The 26,156-nt window shown below is 34.1% G+C and overlaps 1 protein-coding gene across 24 annotated transcripts in view; it reads left to right on the top strand.

Moving 5' to 3' along the window:
* The window catches only part of PPIP5K2 (diphosphoinositol pentakisphosphate kinase 2), a 69,544-nt gene extending 44,619 nt beyond the window's left edge, over window positions 1-24,925 (top strand). For 2 of the 24 annotated variants that reach the window (XM_087861943.1, XM_087861942.1), the window contains exons 22-32: window positions 618-725; window positions 817-933; window positions 2,841-3,014; window positions 5,349-5,522; window positions 6,807-6,879; window positions 8,431-8,550; window positions 9,443-9,505; window positions 11,308-11,367; window positions 12,997-13,137; window positions 16,989-17,114; window positions 23,192-24,925. In XM_087861943.1, coding sequence (XP_087718069.1) covers window positions 618-725; window positions 817-933; window positions 2,841-3,014; window positions 5,349-5,522; window positions 6,807-6,879; window positions 8,431-8,550; window positions 9,443-9,505; window positions 11,308-11,367; window positions 12,997-13,137; window positions 16,989-17,114; window positions 23,192-23,304 — 1,269 coding nt within the window. In that variant the 3' untranslated portion in view covers window positions 23,305-24,925. Of the gene's footprint in view, window positions 1-617; window positions 726-816; window positions 934-2,840; window positions 3,015-4,546; window positions 4,664-5,348; window positions 5,523-6,806; window positions 6,880-8,430; window positions 8,551-9,442; window positions 9,506-11,307; window positions 11,368-12,996; window positions 13,138-16,988; window positions 17,115-22,566; window positions 23,166-23,191 lie in introns of those variants that run through there. The other 22 variants (XM_045808291.2, XM_045808289.2, XM_045808300.2 and 19 more) reach the window with 19 other exon arrangements.
* Window positions 24,926-26,156: the final 1,231 nt, after the last annotated feature.

Raw genomic sequence — 26,156 nt, 5'->3', positions numbered from 1 at the left:
ACATATTCTTTAGGATTCTTTTCTGTTCTGATGCTATGTGATTATATGTTTAAAGACCAATGATTATCTAGATGAAGATGGAGGAGTGATGAAGGAGATGGTAAGATTGATAGAACTTACATACGCCACCTCCTGCTGATTATTTTAAATACTACTGCAGTATAACGAGGTATATTTACCAATAAGCCTGTATTACATACATTGACTATATGATAATGGGAAAAATAGCTCTACTCTTATAGGATGTATTCAGCTCATGAAGCATGATTCCACAATAGGCACTTCAGGACCTAAGGTTAACAACTCACTGCCCCTTACCCTCAGAATACAATTGTGGGTTCGTATTTCAAGAGATTTTTATTTTCACTTTCTAGAAGCTATTTAAAAAGTTACCATTAGACTTTCTAATACTGCTGATAAGAGATTTTTAAAATAATTTACCTAAACATAAGTAATTTATCAAGACTTAAATATAGTTATTTTGAAAGGTTGAGCACACACGTATTTACCTTATTTGTGTGGTATCACTCAGGATTAAGCAAACTACCGTAATGAAAATAAAGTGACTTCCAAGTAAAGTGATATGAGAAAATGCTTACCATAAACCTTTTGTTCAGGAATCAAAGGATGAACAGTGGAAACGAGCTATGGATTACTTAAATGTTGTCAATGAGCTCAATTACATGACTCAGATTGTGATCATGCTTTATGAGGATCCTAACAAGGTAACAAGAGTTCTTGATTTGTGTGTATTATCCGAGGTAAATAAGTAGCCTGTAGTTTTTCATTTTGGAAATGTTCTGTGATATTTTTTAGGATCTTTCCTCAGAGGAACGCTTTCATGTTGAATTACATTTTAGTCCAGGAGCCAAAGGATGTGAAGAAGACAAAAATTTACCATCTGGCTATGGATATAGACCAGCTTCAAGAGAGGTAATAAAGATGAAACTCTCAGTGTTTGGTCACAGAATAAATATTAGATTTTCCTAATATTTCCGTAAGAATTTCCTGTTAATGTACTTCAATTCTTATCTCAACTACTAAGTAGCAAGACCGTATAAGTTTCTTTATGTATGATTTGGGCAGACAACATTTCTAAGCATACAGGAATTTTATATTTTATTTAGATTTTTTGTATTTTTAAGACCAGTATTGAGAATGGTTAACTATAGTTTTGGTTCTGGTTTTGGTTGTTGTATTACTTGAGGACTAGTGCATGGTAAACACTGTGCTAATAAGCACTTGGTACAAATTATTGTTATTTTAATCCTTATACTAACCTTACAAGGTTAAATATGTATTCAATTTAAAACTTTTTACTAAATTATGATCCATATTGATAAATTATAAGTGTATAGCTTAATGGTGTATTACAGAATGAGCACAGTTATGAAACAGCCAGCCAGGTTATAGGTAGAATAATATCATCATTCCAAAAGACCCAATTGTGCCCCTCCCTATCACAGCCTCCCTGTCTTCTCCTGAAAGATACCTATGATTATGAACTTTAGCACCATGTTTTAATTATGCCTATTTTTGTACTTTTTATAAATGAAATCGCAGAACACATGCTTTTGGGGGGGTGTGGGTGGGTTCGGCTTCTTTCTTTCATTATGTTTATGAAATTTATCCATTCTATTCTTCATTTTTGTTGTCATGTAGGATTACATGGCAACAGTAAATATAAATAAATACAGTGCAGTGTGTTCATCTCTTCCACTTTGATCATTTGTTTTCAGTTCAGGCTGTGAAGATGAGTGCTTTCATGAACATTTTTGTTCAAGTCTTTTGGTGAACATATGTACACATTTCTTTTGGATATACATCGAGGAGTAAAACTGCTGGGTCGTGGGGTACATATGTTCAAGTTTAGAAAATACAGTCAAATAGTTTTCTAAAGATACTGCCGTATCCTTGTCAGCACTTGGTATGATCATTATTTTTAATATAGCTATTTTGAAGGATATATAGTGATATCTTGTCATGGTTTAAATTTACATTATCCTCATGACCAGTAAGGATTGGCAATTTTCATATGTTTATTGACCATTTGGATAGGCTTTTTTATGAAGTGCTGCTGGCTTAGACCAGCATGGTGTTGAATAGAAGTGTTGATACTAAACACTTCACTCACAGGGCACCTGGGTGGCTCAGTTAAGCATCCAATTTTGGCTCAGGTCATGAGCTCAGGGTTCTGAGAGTGAGCCCAAGTCCAGCTCCACGCTGGGCGTGGAGCCTGCTTAAGATTCTCTCACTGCCACCCCAAAAATAAAAACAAATGCTTCTTCATTCTCAAACTAAAGTAAAAAGTAATGTTCCAAAGAGAACATTTTGGGGGCGCCTGGGTGGCTCATTCGTTAAGCGTCTGCCTTCGGCTCAGGGCGTGATCCTGGCGTTCTGGGATCGAGCCCCACATCCAGCTCCCTGCTCCACTGGGAGCCTGCTTCTTCCTCTCCCACTCCCCCTGCTTCCGTTCCCTCTGTTGCTGCCTGTCTCGCTCTCTGTCAAATAAATTAATTAAATCTTTAAAAAAACCAAAACAACAAAAAAGAGAACTTTTTGGGATTTGGCTGAGATTACATAAATTTTGCAGATCAATTTTGAGGGAAATAAACTTAGAGTAGAAGATCTTCTAGTCCAAGGACTTGATATATCTCTGAATTTATTTAGCTATTTTTATAGACTAATACTAGACTGTTGTAAAAATTCGGTTAATATTGATTCATTTGAATCCGCAGACTTGTGTGTGTGCTTCAACCGACTTAACCAGTTGGTGGTTGAATTTATCATAAGATAAATTGCTTTATCTGAATTTTATATGTTGTATTCTTTGCCCACAGAATGAAGGCAGGAGATCTTTTAAAATTGATAATGATGATGAACCACATACTTCTAAAAAAGATGAGGTTGATCGCGCTGTGATACTGTTCAAACCTATGGTATCAGAGCCAATTCATATACACAGGAAGTCTCCACTTCCAAGATCTAGGAGGATGGCTACAAATGAAGTAAGTGTATGTGTCAGAGCATGTTTTTCATAAAATAAACTAACTATATTTTAATGAAACAGAAAAGAAAATACAGCTTTAATTATGGAGCTTGGGAACCTAACAGATTTTTTTAATTGTCAACTTTGCCTCTTTTTCTAATAAGTATTTTAAAAATATAGAGGCTGTTACAAAAGAGATTAAGTTTTAAGAATAAGGAGCTTTATGTATAGTTTTGGTAACAAAGTTGAATAGACAGAGTAAAATAAGACCTTTCTAAGAACTCATCTATTTTTTTTGTCCTGTCCCGTTAGGTTATTCTAATAAAGAACTTTTTTAAAAGACTGATTTAATAGGCAGAGAATAATTTTCGCCTGACAGTAGAGAGGAACTGCCAGAAATGCTTCAACAACAACTGAGTCCAATGACACTGTAGATTAAGATGTGAAATTCTAAGTTGTTAGCCTGATTGCAAAAATCAGTATAAAATTTGAAAATTTGAGGAGATAGTTGAAAATTGTATCCTTTGTATTAAGATCTACAACTAAATAAGGCTAATTCTTATGTTCTCTAGTAGAATAACATTTAAATAACTACTAAAATAAGATTTAACAAGAAAGCTGAACAGTTGGAATATAGCTTGTTAAGTAAATCTTTAAAACCAGTATGCATTTTTATACTTCAAATACCTTTATTTTGGGTTATCTCTATTCTCTATAGGATGATTTCTCCCAGCACTGATTGAGATTAGTGCTTATAAATGTTTTCTAAATACTCGAGTAACAGTATAGAGCAAGATTTTAAGATAGAAACAACCATCAACTTTTACGTTAGAAAAATATTTTTGTTGATAAAGAAATATGCCAAGTCATAAGAGCTAAGTATAGCATTTAACTAGCAGTCGTAAGAGCATAAACAACAACAAAACAGAATTATGCTCATTTCTGTTGCCCCAGATTATACAAACAAAAGTGCTTTATGATTCTCAAATTTCAAATAAATATGTGACCCAATTTGACAATGATGCATAGGAAAAAATCCATCAATAAATAGATCGTGGTAATTTTATAATGGAAATTGTATGCTAGTTAGGGTTTCTATGATTGTGATATTGTAAGTTAATTATAAAAGAGGATGACTAACAGCTGTAGAATTTGGGACTGTGTTCTATACAGCTTAATTTAAAAATGGGAAACCTGGGGTTATGTTCAGGTATCTTTAATTTCAGAAAATCGGGAAATGACATATTAATATAACTTAAACTACCATCTGTGTGAGGGCAGTGATTTTGAGGTTGTTGTACAAAGCAAACTGCAAATTAATCAGATTGTTCAAAATTTTGCCATTAAACCTTCTGCACTCCAAAAAGCTTATAACAGTGATACAACCAAATGTGTGGTGAGTCTTCATTTTGCAACACATTTGTATTTGACAAAATCACTGCCCTTTGTTAATTCTTAAGAGACAGAACACATTTATAAACCTTTTTCTCATAAATACTTACATAGTTGCTTACAAGAGATTATTTCTATGCCATGCTAAACTTTTACTTCCATAAGGTAAATTATTCAAGTAAAACCTTGAAGACTTTTTCCAGCGTCCACCATCTCCATGGATATCAGAAGTTTGTACTTCCAAAAGACACACAGAGAAAAAGACTATTCTCTTCATTTTGTGCAAGTAGATTTTACTCTGTCCTCACTGTCTGAAACCTGAACATGCAAACATGTAAATGATAATGTTTGCTGCATGTTTTGCTTACTGAACTCTATAAATAATCTTTGGAGGGGGTAATCAAATAAATAGCTCGAAAGTGGAAACAAGTGCAATTTGAATCCATCTTACCTCTCTTTTTTTAAATGTCTGGCAGATAGGTTTTCTTTTCTGCATCATATACATTGAAACTTCTTTAATCCTTTGCACAATCCTTTAGTGCTTTGGGTTGGAAGGTTATCCAGTATAGCACAGAACGTCTTGAATATTTAAAATTAAGCAGAATACTTTTATATTTTAAAAATTACTAAGACAGAAAATTGTTAAACCTTTCCAGTTTTAAGAGAGAAGGGACAACTATTAAGCAGTATAAATATTTTGTATATTGAAAATAAGGTAATTCTTATAATTGTAATTCTTATTGTTATCACATACAATTAGATTTCTAAGTCATTCCTATGAATTTCTCAAATATTTGAAATATTTGGCTCCCAAATTACTGTTTAATAGTTTTTTAAAAATTGATAAACAAATGCGAACAAACTGTATTTTTTTTTCTTTCCGATCATTTGGCTCTGTTGTATCTAACTTTGCATGCTCTGCTTTTTTTTTTTTTTTTTTTTTTTTTGCCCCCTTTCTCACTTCCAGGAAGAGAGCCCCCTGAGTGTGTCTAGCCCAGAGGGTACTGGTACCTGGCTGCATTATACCAGTGGTGTGGGTACTGGGCGTCGAAGACGCAGATCAGGGGAACAAATCACTTCTTCCCCTGTCTCCCCCAAATCATTGGCTTTCACATCCAGTATTTTTGGCTCATGGCAACAGGTTTTTAAACTTTACTTCATTAAACATTTTCCTACCTGCATTCAGAGCAACAAACAGCTGTCTTTGAGGACATCTAATCCCTTATATTTAACATCAGAGTAAATCCTTCTGTATTTTAATTTTCAGTTCATTTAAAAATGCTTGTGATACCTGACAATATTTGAGAGAAAGAAACCTCTTACATTGCATGCATTTAGGATTTTTACTGGGAGGCTTTCAAATATCCAGGATTTAAAAATTAATAAATTTTGCATTCCTGGAACTTTAGCGTGTTAATAAAAAATTTTAAAAAGGAAAGAAATCTTTTTTGACAGAGTTGTCCTTTAAAACATTCAGAAACAAAATTACATAATTCGATGCTAAGAAAATTTAATAATCTTTTCCCCCATAATTGAAAAGTTAGATTCCATTTGGAATTTGCTGAGAATATGAACATTTTTTAAAATATCAAAATGTATGTGCTCCTGTGTTAATTAGCAGGGTACACTAATATTAATTGTTTTCTCCCTCACGATTCCATCATTATCTGGAAGTATCTAAGGGATACATACAGAGTGGGGTTTTTTGAGTTGTAGAATATGTTAATGCTCTCTTTATATGAGGATGCAATGTATAGGTGCCCATCAGTAATATGGGCCAAAATAAAAGGACTTCAGAAGGACTTTCTGTGATGACATTTGGAAATTTAAAAATACTAGGGGTTTTTTGGATTTTTTTGTTCCAAGAATGGAAGGTCTGCTGTTACACATGACTTTTCCAAGAATTTCAGCAATTTCCTTTTGGAAATATAATGCATTTGATTATAGGAAAAGGGATTATGGTATCCATTAAGGCTGTGAATATTTAAAGGTTACTCTGATAAAGCCCATGCATGGATCAGTAATTGTATGGTGACCTCAACAGTCTCTGTCTGTCTTTTCTTTTGTTTGTGATTGTTTTTCCCCCCCCCCTTCAAATACAGGAGCTGTTTAAGAGTGGGCATTTGGCTTCTTTTAAGAGTGAAATTCTATCAATCTATTAATTGTTTCCTTTCATCTGTCTTGTTTCATACATGATATTTCATTCTGAATGCCTGCTTCGCACCACTTCATTGCAAGGACTTCATATGAAATGGACTCCCTTCAGAAGGGGATCTTGCATGATCTTTCATGTTTTATGTATTTCTACTAATATTTATCATACAGCTTATTAACCTTTGTCTGTCTGGAACAGGCTGCAAATGAAGTATGGACTTTTGAATTGATTTTACTGTTTTACCTCATTTATTTTGCTTTCCTTGCACAGGTTGTATCTGAAAATGCTAATTACCTGCGAACACCAAGAACTCTTGTGGAACAGAAGCAGAACCCTACTGTAGGTATGTGGTCTAAAGGAAATTATATTCCAGACCTTCTTCAACTCACTCTTTTGCACACATGTAAAACTCTTCAGTGATGAAAGCATGACCAAATGCTATGCTTTAGTTTTTATTTAACATATACTAATTTAAAAATGTTATGTTGTACATCTCAAAGTATACAGTAAAGTTTCAATAAAATGAACAAGAAATAGCATTTGATTTGATTTATAACTGTTTTGACTGTCCGCAGTGTAAACTACTTAGTCCAATTGCCAATGCTAGTTTTTAATCTTGTATTCTATAAATTAAAATCCCAGAATGTTTTAATTTAGGATGAAACTTCATTTTTCCCAGTTGATAAAATTGTAAGTATGCTATTGCATACAAAAAAGAACCTTCTTTTCTGATAAAAAAAAATTTTTTTTGAGTGGGGAGTGTTTTAATTAAACCTTTCTCGGTGTATTAATTTTCCTTTTGACTATCTCCTAAGGAGAACCAAAGCAAAACTAATGCATAGGGGAAGTTGTTACTCATTATTGACCTATAGAACATAATTGGTTCTATGCAAATAGTGTTACAAAGCAACATTGAAAAAGACCTTCTAAACTTATTAGTTTTAAGCTCATTGTTGATAAACTATATGAGATAATAGCGTAGTATTTTCTCTATAAATAGTTGTCTAAATAGGTTTAATAAAAGCATAAATAAGGTTCAACTATTTATGTACTTTAATCTACATACTAAGTATATGAATGTTGACGCCTATTTACTCGAGGATCTTCTTTAGTTAATTACATATAACTTACGTTGATAGCTTTTAATATTCCCACATTATCTTCCTTTATGTGTCATAATGTATTTGATAGAAAATCATTTAAACTTTACCAAGTGGTAAAAGTTTTCCTTGGGTATAAAGACTTTTGCTACAAATTAAGCATCAGTTTATACTGGCTGTATTTTACTTGCTAATAATGTGTTTTGTGGGGTTTTATTAATTAAGATCTAAAGTCATTTAAGTATTAGAAATTTAAGGTGATTTAGGCCTGGATAACCTACAAGGAATTGTTCTCACATGGTCTTCTCACAGATTAGTAGGCTTTAATTTGCTTTATTTCATAACATACATTGATGATTCTTAACTCAGTGGTATCAGAAAAGAGTCTTCATTTATAGACATACATTAAAAAACATTGATCTATTATGACTAGATTTGTGCTAAGGAGGGGTTTTTTATATGACCTGTTCATGCAAACTGACAGAATCCCTTATCAACCTAAATTAATTCCTATGGTAGTATTTTTAATACTTTTAATATGTATATGTCTAATTATGGTGTAGGCATATTATTTTCCTCAAAGGCAATATTTTTATCCAGTGTTAAACACCCTCATTTGTACATATGATAAATGGTGGTGGTGATTATATTAGAGTTGACATACAAGCGAATTGTGAGTCTATTCAAGGCACTGCCAGATAAGTGTGGTAAGCCGTGTTGTTGCATGCTGCATGAATTCCCAATGTGAATGGAAGAACACCCGTTGTGTATGTATTTTCTCTAACTCCCATCAGGGTCTCACTGTGCGGGCCTGTTTAGCACCTCGGTGCTCGGGGGTTCTTCAAGCGCACCTAACCTACAGGATTATGCTCGTACTCATCGTAAAAAGCTGACTTCTTCTGGCTGCATAGATGGTATGTGCACACATGCACACACAGATTCGTATCTACACCCATGCACACACCCATGAGCATACAGTACTTCTCAAAGGCAAGCCTAAGTCCGCTGACTGATTCGAATGGAATCCTAGCACCCTTTGATGACACCTAGCGCCTAAATGACAGTCACTGCTCTCTTATCCATAGCTTGGATCCATGTTTCATCTAAGACTTGATTGTAGTTAGACACACAGTACCTATTCAGTAAATAGTTGGTCGAAATGTGAAATTTACAACTGCATCATATGTATTGGTCTTTTAGACATCAGTAAGCCATATTATAAAGAATAAGTCTTTCTTTGATCTTTTAAACTTTTGTTCATTGTTATCCCTCATTTTACTTACTGATAGTGATCTAAATGAAATAAAGGGAACGGAATGTTTATAAGTAGAAGTAAATATTTTGGCAGTATTTTTATAAAAATAAACATAGGATGAGAATATTTTAGAATCCCTAGTTGGAGAGCCTCTCACTCTTGTTAAAATACCTTAAGTATTAATATATTCAGATTGTCTTTTGAGGCTCATGGAAGCTTGTGCCTTCTGTTAATAGGAGTGCTTATTAGCCCTTTCAGGATTAGCTTTATTTAAAACTTTTTCTCATATATCCACAAATTTACTTAAGTCAGTAAAACATGGATTTACCAGAATTGCTGGCTCATCCTGCTTTTCTTTCTTTTGTATATTTCATTAAACACTTTGCCTCTATCATCAAGCCATTTTACTTTTAACCAGTACCCTCTCTCATTCCCTTCTGCATGTCACCTAATTCTAACCTCCTTATGTATTTGTTTTTTCCCTCTTTTTTTAAGTGTTCTTCTTTTGGTAGCTGTTACGAATTTCAGGTACCTGTTTTTCTCTTTCTCAGACGCCACACGCGGTTCTGCTGTTAAAAGGTTTTCTATCTCATTTGCTCGACACCCAACCAATGGTACGTTTTGCTTTTATTTTAAAAGATACTCCCCTGCTTCATCCTTTTTTTATTTTTCTTTTATTTCAAACTGTGGGGTATACAGTATCATTCATTTCTCCATTCTTAATTTCAGTTGGCATATAATTCCAACTTAATCGCCTGAAACATTGATACTGTCTAGCTCCCTTTTTCAGCTGTAATTTACACAATCATTTAACATCACTCATCAAACTTTTTAATGACCACAATGATGATGAGTTTTAATACTCAATTAGCACCTAAAAATCCCTTCTAATTTCTGAAGTGATCAGTCTACACAAATTTTAAAAATATGACAATTAGTATTCTTTGTTTTCTTTTTAATTCTTCATCATTTTAATGTTTTTTTCTTCCTAATTTGTTTTCTGATCACATGGTTGTTTTATTGAGTTACTTAATAAAAATACAGAGCCACAGTTGTCAAATAGCCAAAAGAGATGTATCTTTGAAAAGTTCTTGGGAACTAGGAGATGCAGATTTCACTGTGTAACATCACTTATCTGTGGCTCTTTGTCTAAAGCAAAACTCAGTTTTGGTCTGGAGCACTCTGAAAACTTCATCTAGCATTCACTTTGTTCTCATGTGGCAGTATGGTTTCCTATTGTCAAGCAACTGATTTTTTTTTTTGGTGCCACTGCTTTTTGTTAAAATTTGGAGCACTCACAACAGGAAGAAGACTAAGCTAAAAATCTGGAAAGCTAGTTCAATTAAATTCAGTTTCTGAGGCTGAACAGTGAGGTGTTTCATGGCCATTGTTTATAAACTTGAGTCGTTGCACTATTACAGCGTTCTTACACAGAACTTGTTCTTCTGGGACAAAAGGAGTATTTACTGATCATTTTTAAATAATTGAGGATCAAAGAATTTAAAAGAAAACATACTGGCTTTTGCTTTTATTCGGAATGAAGGTACTTTTATCCCCTGGAATTTTTTTTTTCTTTTTAACAGCAAATAAATCTTTCAAAAACTCGAGTCAAGTCTTTCAAAAATGTACGTGAAACTAGAGGATTAAACACAGCTTATAGTCATTTTCCCCTTTCTGGATCCTTTAACAGCACACTTAAGTAACAGTACACTAAATACTTCCTGGAGGTGGAGTAAGAAGATCTCATCCTCAAGAGAAAACTTAGCCTTAAAGCCTAATGTGCTTTCCCTCCTTTGTAGCTCTTTAAATGCTACTTTCTGAAGAAAAAGACCCTTATTTGATACAGCTGCAGCTTCTAAAGAACCCACATACTTAAGAACCTCTTAGAAGAAAAACCAAAGTCACAAGAAAAACAGAAGCCACAAAATTCTAAGAAGAGACATTGCAGGTTTAAGACTGACTATAGTTTTTGTGCGGAATACTTATGTATTTATAGCCAGTATTGCAAGTTTTTTATAGGACAAATCTGTGTTTACTGAAGCTTTAAAAAAAAAAAAAGTTTGTTAAATTTAACAGAAAATAGAGTGACTTTATATGCCTTTGGCTAAGACTTTTTTTTAAAATGTGGGTTTTCCACACGTGTGACTTAATGCATGTAAAATGCATTCCTTTCAGCTCTAGAAATGTGTCTTTTGGGTTTTCAAGGTTTTTTTTTTTCTTTTTTATACTGTGTTGTCTTATCTGTCCTTTGAATTGTCATTTGACTCTTTCACTTTTTATTTCCCCTAACTTTTATGTTATTTCCATCTTAATACATACCATGGACTTACCCCTCCCTTCATCTTTAGTTCAAGGAACATGGTGAAACAAGTATCTTCTGACAGTGCTTTACCTTATTTTCTGGGCCTCTGTGCAGAACACCTACACCTCTATAGGTGCTGGTCCGTTTCCTCTGTGGAATGTCTAGGCTCCAGTGGTATGTTCTTATAGCTTCTAAACATGACAGCAGGGTGGCTTTTTAAATTGCTGCGCTAACCCTTTCATTGTGCATTAAATACAAAGTTCACTGAAGATAAGTGGGGAAATATGTCACCAGAGGAACTTGTTATATTGTTGTTTTGCCTGTTAGGAAATCTAACAGGCAAATGCAAGAAAATAGTTGTTACAAAACACTTAGAAAACATTCTGACAAAAGGATTAAAAAAAAAAACCCACATTGTTAAGTTTACTGCAATGCAAAGAAAGGGTTTGCGTGTATTTGCATGAATCTTGTACTTTAAAAAAATGTAATACTTGTGCAAGCCTAATTTTTTTAGTGCTTAATTTAGGTGCTTTAGCTGCTGTTATGGTACAGTTTCTGTTTTGTTTTGTTTTTGAGTATATGTAATGTTCCGTCATGCTTTGGTTTGCACCTGAAAATCAAACATACCAGTTTTATAAATCTTTTGTTATTTTCATAGGAAGATTAGATTCTCTTTCAACCATAGTTTCCCTACTTCAGCCAAGACTTAGGCAGTTCTCGGGTCACTCTTTTCTCCCCAAATTAAGAAAATATCAGCCAATGTTAAAATGAGCACATACCTATTGAATCAGAGAGTTTTGCAGTCTATTCAAGTTTAATTAATTTTTACTTTTTATTTAATAATATTAGCCTTTATATAAAATCTTAATTTAAGTATTAAAAGTATTTCCCTTGAAGGAAAATTAGTTTGAATTTCGGGAAGAATAGATGCAGAAGGACTTGTCATTTCAGTTGTGTATGAAAGCAATTTTAAAAGCCATTCAGTTGAATAAAGTTTAAATGAACAGGCAATTTTTTTAAAAAGCAAATAACCTATATCCTATTTGTTTAAAGAAATAATGTAAATTTAAACATTTTTGTTTCACTGATGGTATTAATATATATGTGCATGATTTGTTTCATGAAGTTTTTGTATTTCTGTGCCATTGTTGAATGCAAACATGTCTGTATTTTGTATTACTTTTTACTTGGCCTGACTTTACTCAGCTAGCAATTTCAACAATAGAATTATTGAATTAATTCAATAAAGGTAGGTAAAATGTGTTTCGAAATTTCATTTTCAGCATAAATGAATGAATGTTGTTTTCAGGTCACACTAGAGAGTATCATTGGCCTTGGTATGAATAGAAAAGCTACTTTAAATCACTCTTCACAAGCAATTACAACATAATTATTCTTCAACAGAAGTTAATTTTAGCATTCTGGCATCAGGGACACATCCTGGTATTAATTTATTCACCTATCAAGTAGACCTGATTTTTTAAAATAAAAACTGAAACAATGTGATGTTTTCTGTTTTTTCCCCCAGGTTTTTTCTTTAAGTATCATTCTTAGATTTTACCAAAATATAGAATGAAATCGTGTGCATGCTGTACTATGTGATTACATTTAAAATGCGATCTTTGTCACATCTTGTTCCAATCCCATATCGCATAGCATCTGGTGTCATGACTTCCGAGATCTCATGTGTTTGCATGTGATAGATTGGAAAGACCTAACCCATACAGTTCTAAGCAATGGTCATCTTCCTTCTTAATTAATGATTTTTTAAATATCCAAATTTTTTTCATTTCTTTTTTTCAGGCTTTGAATTGTATTCCATGGTGCCATCTATTTGTCCTTTAGAGACTCTTCACAATGCCCTGTCTTTAAAGCAGGTGGATGAATTTCTAGCTTCCATTGCTTCTCCATCAAGTGAAGTTCCACGGAAGACCCCTGAAATTTGTAGGAAAATTCTTTTTATTATTATTATTATTATTATTATTATTATTATTATTATTACTACTATCATTTTGTGGCAGTAGATATTATCTGAATATAAAAAGAATAACAACGACAAACTCAAGTAGCGGTAGTGAATAGAATTTTAGGAGAAAGGGGGGTATAAAGGAACATTATTTGGAATTCTTCGGTTTAATTACTATGCAGTGTGCCACTTTTCTTGACTCCTCCCAAAAATCTTTTTCCTTCCAAAAAGGAAAAAGAAAAATCTAAGACCCAGCAATAGAAGTCAACAATAGAGAGTCATGGTCTTTTTTTCACATTCTTATCGTGTGTCATTTTATAATAAGCCTTTTAAAAATTACAAAATACCATTTGTCACTAACCCACACATGCACACATGCCCATCCCCACAACACCTTTGTACATAGTCATACTGATTGAGACAGAGCTCTTGGCTAAAGAGAGCAAATTAGAACAAAAGGGTTTTCAAGTTATGTTCTTCAGAAAATATTTTGAAAAGGTTCATTCATTGTGTGAAGAAAAGGGATTCATGGCTCAGTAAGTTTGGGAAATTGTATATTATATCCCACCTCCCTCTGGAGAGAGAGTTACATTAGTGTAGAAATAGCTAGGGTTCTTCTGTAAGGAAAGCTGTATACCCAGATTTTCCAAAACTTATTTTTGAGAAAACACATTTTTGGTGACACATTTAAACATTCTATAGCATTATTGTAAGGAACATCATTTTGGGAAACCTTTAGGGCTACCTTTTCTGGTGTGAGGAGTCAGCCGACTGCTGTCATTCTCAGCTCTATGGGATCCGTCAGCACGTTGGAACTTCCAGTTTAGGAAGCATCCAGTTTGGGGAGAGCATGCTCTGCTCTGTTAAGAGTCTTGCTAGAGGGGCGCCTGGGTGGCACAGTGGTTAAGCGTCTGCCTTAGGCTCAGGGCGTGATCCCAGTGCTCTGGGATCGAGCCCCACATCAGGCTCCTCCGCTATGAGTCTGCTTCTTCCTCTCCTACTCCCCCTGCTTGTGTTCCCTCTCTCGCTGGCTGTCTCTCTCTGTCAAATAAATAAATAAAATCTTTAAAAAAAAAAAAAAGAATCTTGCCAGGGCTAGTCACATCTTTGGAAAGTCACAGACTTTCAATGTATACCTTTTTCCTTTTCATAAGGTGTATACTGTACGTCTGTTGCTCTGAAGAACGAAATTGGAGCTCTTGGAATGAAACCCACCTTCGTGTGTTGCTGTTATCCTCTTCCCTTTTCTGGCTACCACACTGTATTATTCTAGAGAGTTCTATTCACACTGTATTCTGTCTGAATGGTGCCCCCTGCATTTCTGCAGTATAGTGGCCTTCCCTTTTCTTCCACTCTGGTAGTAGAGGTCAACATTGAGTCATTAACGGTAGTGGAGAGATATCTGGGCATTCTAAAATGCTTTAGGAATGGTTTTAGGCAGTAGGTTTTCATTTCAAAATTTGCGCATGAATGTATCTGATTCCGAGAACTGATAATACTCCAAATGAAATAACTTCTCTGAGCTGTGAAGTCAGAGTTAGGAGAACGAAGCATGTTTGTCTCCCTTTCTTCCCTGTTAAGCTGATAGAATGGACAGTGCTTTTCCTCAGAATGGAGTAGAGAACCTGAATGAATTCTCATTTCCCCTTCACCCCCTTTATACTTGATGTTTCACTTCTTCGCTGGGGTAAGGATTTATAATCTTGAAATAGAGATGAAAGAAAGATTCTAAGTAAATTACAATTTAGGATAGATATCAATGCTATTTAGACTTAAAAGATTTTCAGTGAACGACTTAAGGGAAATAGCAGTAATGACATGTTTTTGGAAAGAATTGTGGAATATTCACAAAAAGATCATCTTTGAAGATATATTCTGTGTTGCTGTTAGATTATGTTAGCTTTATTTCTGTGGTTAGTGAATTCAGTTCATCAGAATATATTATTGAGGTATATTAATGAAATGAAGGACATTAAGTTCCTTTTCCAGTTCACATTAGCTCTTCTCTATATCATGGATACAAGTTGTACCCCAAGCCCTGTAGCTCTCTCTTTTTTTTCCATGTAGCTCCCTTAAAATTTCATGCCATTTCTTACTAAGGGAACTAGATGAGAATGTAAATGCAGTTAATGCAGTTCATAGAACTGAATAAACCTCGGAGTCCGTCTGGTTCATTAGTCTTCAATCTGTATGCCCAAGAGCTTTTGGAAGTTCCATGAGGAAGAGGATACTGAGTGGTTAGGCCTTATGTCTTGCATGGCTGCGCCAACCAGAGTATCTGATTTGCATTCATTTTAAGATTTCATTTAGGAAAAATTTATTGCTTGAAGAAAAAAACTTAGACACCATTGAGGAAATCAAGTAGTTAGTGGTCAAGCAAGACTAAAACCCAGGTCTTTGAAAGTGTATGGTTTTTTAATTCTTTTTGAATAATAAACAAAATAGATGCTAATTATAATAAAAGTTCTCTGAATCCTGTATTTTATACTGTAACGGCAGAATTAATAGTAATCACAGTATATTTACATTATTTATACTTAATTCCCTGAATTGTCAAGGAATTAGCATCATAATATAGACTATATTGATTTTGTCCTGTTTATATAACGAAGAAGCTGACATTGTTAGTCCTCTGTCATTTCAGAAAGGCTTTTCCTCACTTAGGACAAAATTGATCAATTTTGTGGTAACTTATAGATAACTTAAAATGGGACACTAACAATACCAGATGGGGGGGAAAGTGTGGAAATGCTAATTGGATAAGTTAGAGATTGATGATAACAGGATAAAATATGCAAGCAGGGAAGAGCTTAGTAGTGGTGTAGTGTTCTACATGGTACTTTTAGGGATTTTTTTCATTTTTTGTGTATTATGTCATTAATGACTACTTAGAGCTTCTGCCATTGGGATTTATATTCATTTACTGTAGATAGATATCAACCATCTAAGGCACTGTTGCTATAATTGGCCCTCATATTTATTTTTCAGAGACATGATGTTCATTGCTATCAGGTCCTCCCCCAAAATTGCAAAAACAGGCAAATCTATTGTTTGTTAACTCTCCACCTCCTTCCAGTTAGGAACTCAGAAGCTCATACCTGTAGCTCTTCTGTTCTGGCCTATCCTTTCCCAGAGGAACTCATACTTAAGAATTATCTCTACTTTTCCTTTTCACATCTCTTATTTGCTCCACCTTGATTAGAAAGAAAAAAAAAAATCTTTAAAATTCCCTTGCATTAAACTAAATCTCAGCTAGGTAATAAGGGAAGACAATCTGATTTATTACTTATAATCTATTAGTTTATTAAGTGTAATAGTTTAATAGACCATAGTGTTCATAAATTAACCATCCCTGAATCTCTACTTTGTATTCTTAAGAGAAAAACAATTTGGGACCCTGTCTTTTTTTTTTTTTTTTTCCCCTTCCCCTTTCTTTTTTATTTTTTCTTTCTCTTTCTCTCTTTTTTTTTTAACCAGGCAGTAAAACTGTCATAAGCTCTCTGCCATCCCTTAAGAATCTGAGTTTCTATCAGGGCAAGATAAAATTATGTCTGTTGAACTATTCTTGTTGGCATACCTTTAGCAAATACTGCTAAATGCTTATTATTTATAGTAGAAACAGACCATCTATTTGGCTAAGAGCACGAGAGAACTTTTTATAAGAAAGATGATTTTGCTGAATTTACTCTTTAAACCTTACATTGTCTGTTTTCTCCTGTAATATATATTCATAAGTCCACTAAATATGTCATTAAAATTTTTTTAAATGTAAGGACTTAGCAGGAAATTATTGAACTGCCATATCTGGTTTGTTTGTTTTTTTTTTCAGCCTCTACAGCTTCACGTTCCAGTCCAGTAATGAGAAGAAAAATATCTTTAAATACATATACACCTGCAAAGATCCTCCCAACACCACCAGCTACCTTAAAGAGTACGAAAGCAAGCAGCAAGCCAGGTTAGGACTGTGTGTGAATTTCTGGATTCCGTATAGCAATTGGAGGAGTAATAATAACTTGCTTTTTGAGTTCAAGATCTGTTTTTAAGAAGGATCATTACAATTCCTAGAGTTAGAAACTGTTATTGTAGTCTGTTGATGTATTTGTATTTTTTATCTGTTGTCTCTCCCACCCCTGTATCTGTTAATAAAACATATTTCATACTTAACACTTTTCTGCAAACTAACTTAGGAACCCTTCATGCTTTTCTTTTGAGCCTAGGCATTATTTTAGTCATTTTATATGAAATTTTTTTCTCTTTCTTTACAGTATCTTAATTCTCCATTCTCGGTCTACTGATATGAATACCAAATTCAGCTATCTTTTATCAACTTTTTTTCTTCTTTTTTTTTTTTTAAAGATTTTATTTTTTAAGTAATCTCTACACCCAACCTGGGGCTTAAACTCACAACCCCAAGATCAAGAGTCATGCTCTACCAGCTGAGCCAGCCAAGCACCCGGACTTCTTTCTATTTTTACTTTTTGGCATATGTGATTGATCCTTCCGGAAATCTTATCTTGTTCTGACTTCTGCGATGTACTGTGTCTTGGTGCTCTTTCCCTTTATCTGATTCTCCTCCTCTTCTTGTTTGACGGTCCTTCTTCTTCCTACTTTCCTGTGCCAAAAAGGACATTCAATGGTTCCCTTTTTTCTTACCCTATACTTGTTTTCTTCAGAGAATTCTAGATAGCTCCAAGGTTTTGACTGTATCCTCCCTGGAAATCTCTTAATTCTTTTCCTCATGTCAGTGCTTTCAAATATTCTTTTGGTTAAGAGTTTGTGCTTGGGAGTGGGAGGAACCTAGGTTAAAATCTCAGCTCTACTACCTGTTGGCTATATGATCTTGGGTAAGTTACTTAACTTCTCTGATCCTCAGTTTCATAGTCATAAAATCAGGGTAATAGTACCTCTTTTAAAGGTTGTCAGAAATGAATACAATAGTATATGTAAAGTACTTGACACACACAGTAAACACTCACTAAATGTTAGCCGCTATTGTTGTTATAGTGTTGCCACCTGTTCTCTTCACTTCCCCCCAGATAAATCCCTGTGACGCTCATGTCATTTTTCTTCTAAAATGTTCTCCCCTTACTTCCCATTCTTCCAGACCCAACCTAGCCCCCTCCACTGGTGATGTATTTATATGATTACCAAAACAAGAATTCTGATGACACTCTACTACTGACCTGATATTTATACCTAATTATAGCTCTGTCATATTATCAGGCCTTATAAGTTAAAGGCAATATCTTAAGTATATTTAAACTTAGTACATTTTAAATGATCAGAATATACAGGTACAGACAACTTAAGTATCTTAAGTATAAGTTATGGTGTATTCCATATACATTTCAAAGCTAACATTTATATAGTTTTTTTATGCTGCAAAGCACATTTTTACTCTTACATTTCTATACGTGGCCCATGGCCATGCCGTTATGGATGAAAAAGTTGCAGAGGTTGTGACTTATCCCTGTTCACATAACTAGTAATTGGTAGACCTAGGGTTTGAATACTGTTTGAATCATGGTACATTGTTGTTCTCTAATTTCGTATTAGACACACAATAAATGCATTATTTCATTAGCATTTTTAAATAATAACGGTGAAATGGCATTATATTTGACTTTTCAAATATAACGTAAGCCAATAAAATCCAGTCTTGCATTTCTGGGATAAACCCTTTGTGGTCATGATGAATAATTTATTTATATGTTGCTGGATTCAGATTTGACTTGGAGGATTTGGGCACCCGCATTTGTGAAAGATAGTGATTGACCCGTAGTTGTTTTTGTTTGTTTTCTTGTTTTTAGTTTTTGTAATGTCTTTAAGATTTTGGTATCAGGTTGATGTTGGCCTCATAAAATGATTTGGGAAGTATTTCTTCCTCTTTCTATTTTCTGAATGAGTTTTTGTAAGATAATGTTTCTTAAATTTTGATAGAATTAATTTTCTGTTTCATTTTAGTGATGGCTTTGATAACTTGTATTTTTCAAGGAATTTATTCATTTTATCTAAGTTGTCACCTTTCTTGTTACTTTATTATCTTTTTAATGAATGTGGTAATAACTTCCATTATTCATGATACTGATAATTTGTGTTCCGGTTTTTTTTTCTTCATTACTTTCACTAGGAATTTATCCATCCTGTTGGTGTTTTCAAAGAACTAGATTTTAGCTCTTTGTTTTATATTTCATGGATTTCTGCTCTTGAATATTTTCTTCCTTCTACTTACTTTGGGTTTACTTTTATCCCCTGTTTCTAGTTTCTTAAATCACTTTTTGTTAGACATTTCTTTCTTGTTACATAAACATTTAAAGCTGTAAGTGTCCCTCTTTTAGCTTCATCTCACAAAAGTTACATTTTATTTTCATTCTCATTCAGTTAAAAATATTTTCTAATTTACTTTGTGATTTATTGTTTGAGTAATGGAGCATTTAGAAACATATTGGTTAATTTCCAAATATTTGGGCGTGGGGATTTGAATATCTTGTTACTAATTTCCTTGTTTCATTGCACTGCAGTTACAAAACATACACTGTTTTGTAACATACACCGATTGCACTCTTTTAAATGTGAAACTTTTTTTATGGCTTACCATTTGGACTTGGTACATCTTAAATCTATCAAGAGCACTAAAAAAGAACTTTTATTCCTTAGTTCATTGATATAATGTTCTATCAGTACCCATTAGGTCAGAATTGCTGATAATCTTATTCAGATCTTCTGTGTCTTTTCCGTTTTGAAGGGTGGGGACATATGCACGGGAGGAGAGATTCTCATTGTTGTATCAATTGCTTAGAGAGCAATTTCCACTCACAACTGTGGAGTTGTCTGTTTCTACCTTTAGTTCAGTCAGTTTTTTTTCTGTGCTTTGAAGCTTTTTTATTACGTACATTTATATTTGATATGACTTCCTAATGTATTGACCCATTTATCATCATGAATTTTCCCTCTGATTCCTAGTATTGCTTTAAGTTTATTTACTCTGATATCAATTCTGCTACTTCATGTTGCTTATGCTTGCTGTATGCATGGAGTATTTTCCCAAACAGACTGTGTCTTCATATTTAAGGGATTTTTTTTTTTTGTAGGCAACATACATTTGGCTCTTTAAAACACCCATTCTAACAATATCTGCCTTATAGTTGCAATGTTTACAGTTCATTAACATTGTAATTATTGGGGCGCCTGGGTGGCACAGCGGTTAAGCATCTGCCTTCGGCTCAGGGCCTGATCCCGGCGTTATGGGATCGAGCCCCACATCAGGCTCCTCCACTATGAGCCTGCTTCTTCCTCTCCCACTCCCCCTGCTTGTGTTCCCTCTCTCGCTGGCTCTCTATCTCTAATAAATAAATAAAATCTTTAAAAAAAAAAAAAACATTGTAATTATTGACGTGGTTAGGTTAGATCTACTATTTTCTGTTTATACCTTCTGATTGTTATTCTTTTATTTTTTTCTGCCTTGTTTTGTATTAATTTACGATTTTTTAGTATTTTATTTTAACTTCTCTATTAACTTTTTAGCTTTATCTTTTTGCATTATTCTTTTATTTGTGGCTGTAAATATACATCTCTTACTTTTCGTGGTCTACTTGGAGATAATTTTATACCACTCAAAGTAAAACACAGAAGCCTTGCAACTATACGTTCATTTACCTTCGTCTCCTCCCACCCTTAACACGTGGTTGTCCAGGGTGGTACTTCCACATATATTACAAAGGCCACAATACAGTGTTAGGGTATTTGCTTTAAACAGTCATATGTATTTTAAAGATAGTAGGAAGAGAAAAAAGTCTCTTATTTAGCCAAACGTTAGCCATCAGTTTTTATTCCTTTTACTGAGTCTGTTTTCATCTGGTTTTATTTGCTTTCAACCTGAATCTTTTTAGCATTTCTTATACTTCAGGTCTGTTACTATACTTGAAAAAGTCTTTATTTTACCTTCATTCTTGAAAAGTAGTTTTGCTGAATAGACAATTCTAGGAAGAAAGTTTTTTTATTTTTTTTAATTTTCAGCACTTTAAAGGTGTTGTTCCTGTTTTCTGGTTTCCACTGTTTCTCATAAGAAGTCTTTGTTAATTTGAATTGTTCCAATGTATGCAGTGGGCTAATGAATTATTTTTTTTCTACCTGCTTTCAGTATTTTCATTTTATCTTTGACTCTCAGCAGTTTGACTATACCAAGCATGCTTAGGACTTTTTTTGGTAATAATCTTAGTTGATGTTCACTTTTACCTCTCCATTTTTCTGTTAACCTATCTAGTGGATTTTTATTTCAGATATTTATTCTTTAGTTTTAGACACTTTTTGATTCTTTTAATTTTTTTTCTTCAGAGATTTCCTATATTTGTATTCGCTATAAGCAATATTTTCCTTTGTTCTTGAGTAGAGTTAAAGAACTTGCTTTAAAATTCTTGCAAAACTAATCTGGCTGATCTCAGGATTGGTCTCTATCAATTTATCCATTCTCAAGAAGAAAGATGTTTTCCTGTTTTCTCATACATGGAGTAATTTTGGATTGTATCCTAGACACTATGAATGAGATGTTATATAAACTCCAGACTGTTATTTTTGTTATGTTTCTCCCAAGAGTTTTAAGTTGTTTGGGTTCTTTTAAAGCAAAGAGTTAACCTTGGCTGAACTCAGATTACAAAACTGTGTCCCTTGAAGTTATTGGCAGCTCAGATCTCACTTCGTTTCTTTTAGCCTCAGCTGGACTTCTCGGAGCTTACTACTCATGCCATAAATGTGATCAGGGTTTATACAAAGAATTGGGGGCTTTCCCTTTCTGGGCTCTCCCACCTGACTTCCAGCAGCTATAGTTGCTCCAATACTTATCTTCTAGTTCTTAATGCTCTAAGAATGAGTTTTATGTTGGAGTTTTAGACATTGCACGTGGTTCAGACTGGATACTCTGGATACTGTCCTTAGGCCAAAAGTGGTTTTTTGTTGTTGTTGGTGGTGGTGGTTTTTTTTTTTTGAGAGAGAGAGAGCGCCTGTGAGCCCCGAGCTGCAGGCAGGGGGATCAGAGGGGCAAAGGGAGAGGGAGAGAGAATCCCAAGCAGACTCCATACCCAGCACAGAGCCCAGCCTGGTCACAGCCCTGAGGTCATGACCAGAGCTGAAATCAAGAGTCAGACACTCAACTGACTGAGCCACCCAGGCACCCCATTTTTTAAGACCAAAAGCTTTTTAAAAAGTGTGTATGTGTTGGGGGAACTCAACATGGGTTCCTTTCTTCCAAGTGTTGATTTTTTTCAGTATACGCCTGCTTTTGTTTACTCTTCAGTGTCTTCAAATAGTTGTTTTTCATATTTTATCCAAAGTTTGCACTTCGGACTTTTTATTAATTTATTTATTTACTTATTTATTTATTTAAAGATTTTATTTACTTATTTATTTGGCAGAGCACAAGCAGGGGGAGGAGCAGGGGAAGCAGGCTGCCCACTGAGCAGAGAGTCGGATGCGGGGCTCGATCCCAGGACCCTGCGAGCATGACCTGAGCCGAAGGCAGACGCTTAACCGACTGAGCCACTCAGGCGCCCCACCTTCGGACTTTTTAAGTAGTGGTGACATAAGAGATAGAGGAGAAAATAGAGTTTATAGGGAAATGAGAAGTTCAGTTTTAAACAGATTAAGTTTATGTTTCCTGTCAGTTATCTATACAGAGATTTCTAGTAGGATATTCAGGATATAGATTTTGAAGTAAAGGGAAAAGACCTGGGACAGAAGCGTATGTTTGAAGATTGTTGGCACAATAGACGGTAGTTAAAAATGATGAACAAATTAGTTTTCCAGGAAGAATGTAGAGAGAAAAGAGAAATTTGTTTTGTGAACACATCCCATTGACATTACTTTTTTGTATTGGTATTGAATTCTAAAAAGTTAAAAGATTAAAAGTGCTCTGTTGAATGTTTACAGTGTTTCATTTACATCACAATTATAAAGTAATTATTTTTGTCACTTAGCAGTATTATTTGAACATGAATTGCTTGCGAAAATCTAAGCAATAGTTTTTCTTTTTTTGTATAGCTACCAGCGGACCTTCTAATGCAGTTGTTCCTAATACCTCATCTCGAAAAAAGAATATAACTAACAAAACAGAAATGCATGAACACAAAAAAACCACTGGGAAAAAGAAATGAAATCTTAGCAGAAGCTGGAAGTCCTTAAATATATAAAAATCACGTGTTCAGTAGAAAAGGACACATAATAAACCTTGACTGAAAACTGTCAAAGCAAGTAGTTTATGTTTCTCCTAATACATCTCTGAATTCACTTTAAAATATGTTAAATCTAGAGAATTCTTTGTATATATTCAGGTAAGGAACTTTTCTCATGATCTTGAAATGTTTAAGACAATGCTTATTAACATTTTATGAGCGGCAAAAGTTATGGTGATGAAGGTCTGTCATTCTTAATGTTATGTTTACCATGTGCCCTTGGTAAAGACAAGGACGGAAGACCCCAGCTAGCTTGTACCAGTGTTACACCAATAATGCTGTTTACTCAAGAATCTGTGAGGAGACCTCTATATAACATTTTCATTTTCATGGGATTTTATCTTAGCTGTAAAAACCTATAGCTTGGGTTAGGATTTTGACAGTCAGGATTACTGATCGCAGATTTTTTAAGTGTATTTCCAAAGAGATTTCATTGACCATTTAGATGAGAAACTTTCCCCCCCAGTTGCTAGAATTACATATATGCTGCAATATTTAATAACTGGAGTATTAGCATATGGGTTATTTTTTTCAATATGTGCTTTGAGTTTTTTTATTGTGTGTTATTTAAAATATTACATATACAGCTGGGATAATTACACCTTTATGCACATAAATTTCTATATTAATTTGTAGAAAATACTTTCTTTATATATTTCCTTACCATAAGGTGCTTTTGCTCTTCAGGAAAATTTTGCTTCATGTGTTGGGAAGAAAGATATCTTTAGATTTTTTTTTTTTAAGAGATATAGTTGACAAGTTTATAAATGTTACACTTATTTTCAGAGTTCTTTTTAGATCTTAAGGAAATCAGTTCAAAAATGGATATCATCAATGTGAGAAGAGTGTCTGAATTCTGTAGTTAGTAGATATTATGTATAGCACCTCTTTTTAGCATTTCCATTCTTATCTCTAGTGTATCAGTTGATCTCACTAAGAAGGTTTAAAGATTGAACATTTGAAATAAATGCTCTTTTGAAAATGATTAGATTTTGAAAGGAAATTGAGATCATTGTTTTGTGATTTCATCTATGATGTGAAAAAATATTTATTATCCTTGGTGCTTTTTTCCCCCTAATGCACAAATAATTATAAACCACTCGAAATGACTTAAACTGTAAACCAAACAGTACAACGTGGTAAGAATTCCATGCATTGCCAGTCAGCTCACTTAAATTGCTGAAGCTTTAGTTTGAAGCTTATGTTTAGGAAATTATTGAATTCTCATATGAACACAACTATTAAAATTCTTCAGGAGACTCTCCTAACTTTAGATCATCATCTAAGAATTGACTTTTAGAAAATAAGCATATTACGTGTTAGTTTTAAAAGTACCAGATGCAAGTCACAAATACATACAATTATAGAAGTTTATACACTTCACGTGAATGTAGTTGTATTATGTAGAGACATGTCTTGTAAGCAATTGAATGTACCTAAGCTTTCTGTATGTGAAAATGTTAATGTGCTCAGTGTGGGAGTAAGAAAGTACTTTTATTTTTTAAGTGGAACTGAATTAAAATATTTTATTTCCAGAATCAGAGAGTGACTTAAATGGCCAATTATTTTTTATTCCTATTCTTTATCTCTTTCCTTTTAGCTTTCAAAGTAGAAATGAATGAAGAAAACCATTTGAGTATTAAACCGTGCTCAGATTTGAAATAAAACTTGCTGTTGCCCGTACACATTGCAATATATTTCCTCGAAATTAACTAGGAATTTTCCTAGAAAAGTTCAACACAGCTTGTTTTTTTTCATTGTTATATAAGAACTATGATTTCACTGTAGTCACTAAACTCAGTAATATTCTTGTGTAGACTGGACAGTCTTATTTGAAAGAATCTTTGAATCATTTTCTAAAAGAACAGAAAGGCTTATCCATAAGAGCAAGAAATTATAGTTGTCACTATTTAGTGGAAGTTTGACTGAACCATCTGTTTCTCACATGATTCTGTCCCTGGAAGGTATATTTTTCGTTTGGTTTAAATACTGGAAGATATTGCTTCTTGCAGCCTCATCGTCCAACCAGCGAAGAGATGAGAAAGCGCAGCCTGAGGAACTGTGCAGCCGTTCTAGGATGTTAGTCTTCATAGCACATTATTCGTTCTTTCCATCCTTAACCGTCCATCTGAACTCAAACTAAACTTTGCCCTTGACGTTGTGCTGCCAGCTTTTGCTGCCCTGGTTCTACTGGTTCTCATAATCCATCGTCAACACCAGGAAATATTTTGGGGGTGTTTTACCAACCTCGGGTTAAGGAGAAAAATGTAATGAACAGCTTATCTCCTGTTTCCTTTGAACAGGAAATGGAGGCAGAAGAGAAACAGTAAAGGGACAGAGAACTTGTGACAGTGTGCTTAGTATATAACAGAGCAAAAGGGCAATAGATGGCCATGAAGAGAGAAAAACTAAATATATGGTTCTTCAAGAAATACTTAATTCAAACTCTTCAGACAAGAGAAAAGTCTGTTTTGAACAGTATTTCCCAGATTTCCCTCCAGGTTTTGCTGACTCTGGTCTGCATGTCTACTCTTACCTAGTTTCATGCCAGTTTGAACTAAGATTTTACTTTTTTGTCTTGTGTTCATACTTTAGTGGAAAGTCCCCGGTATTTCCTTTTGTGCTTATCAAAGTTTGCTTTCCATATAGTGCTCAGCAGCATTACATCATTTTATCCGTGACCTCTCTGGGCAGCGTAAACCGCCTGTATTCTTCTTAGTCAGGTAGAGATCACTTCTGTGACGGCTCAGCGTTCCCTCTCCAGCCCCTCTCCA

This window comes from Ursus americanus, chromosome 5, assembly GCF_024610735.1.
Source record: "Ursus americanus isolate L20-20 chromosome 5, mUrsAme1.1.p, whole genome shotgun sequence".
NCBI classification, from domain to species: Eukaryota; Metazoa; Chordata; class Mammalia; order Carnivora; family Ursidae; genus Ursus; species Ursus americanus.
The sequence above is the reverse complement of the archived record's forward strand: the minus strand, read 5'-3'. Positions and strand labels throughout refer to the sequence as shown.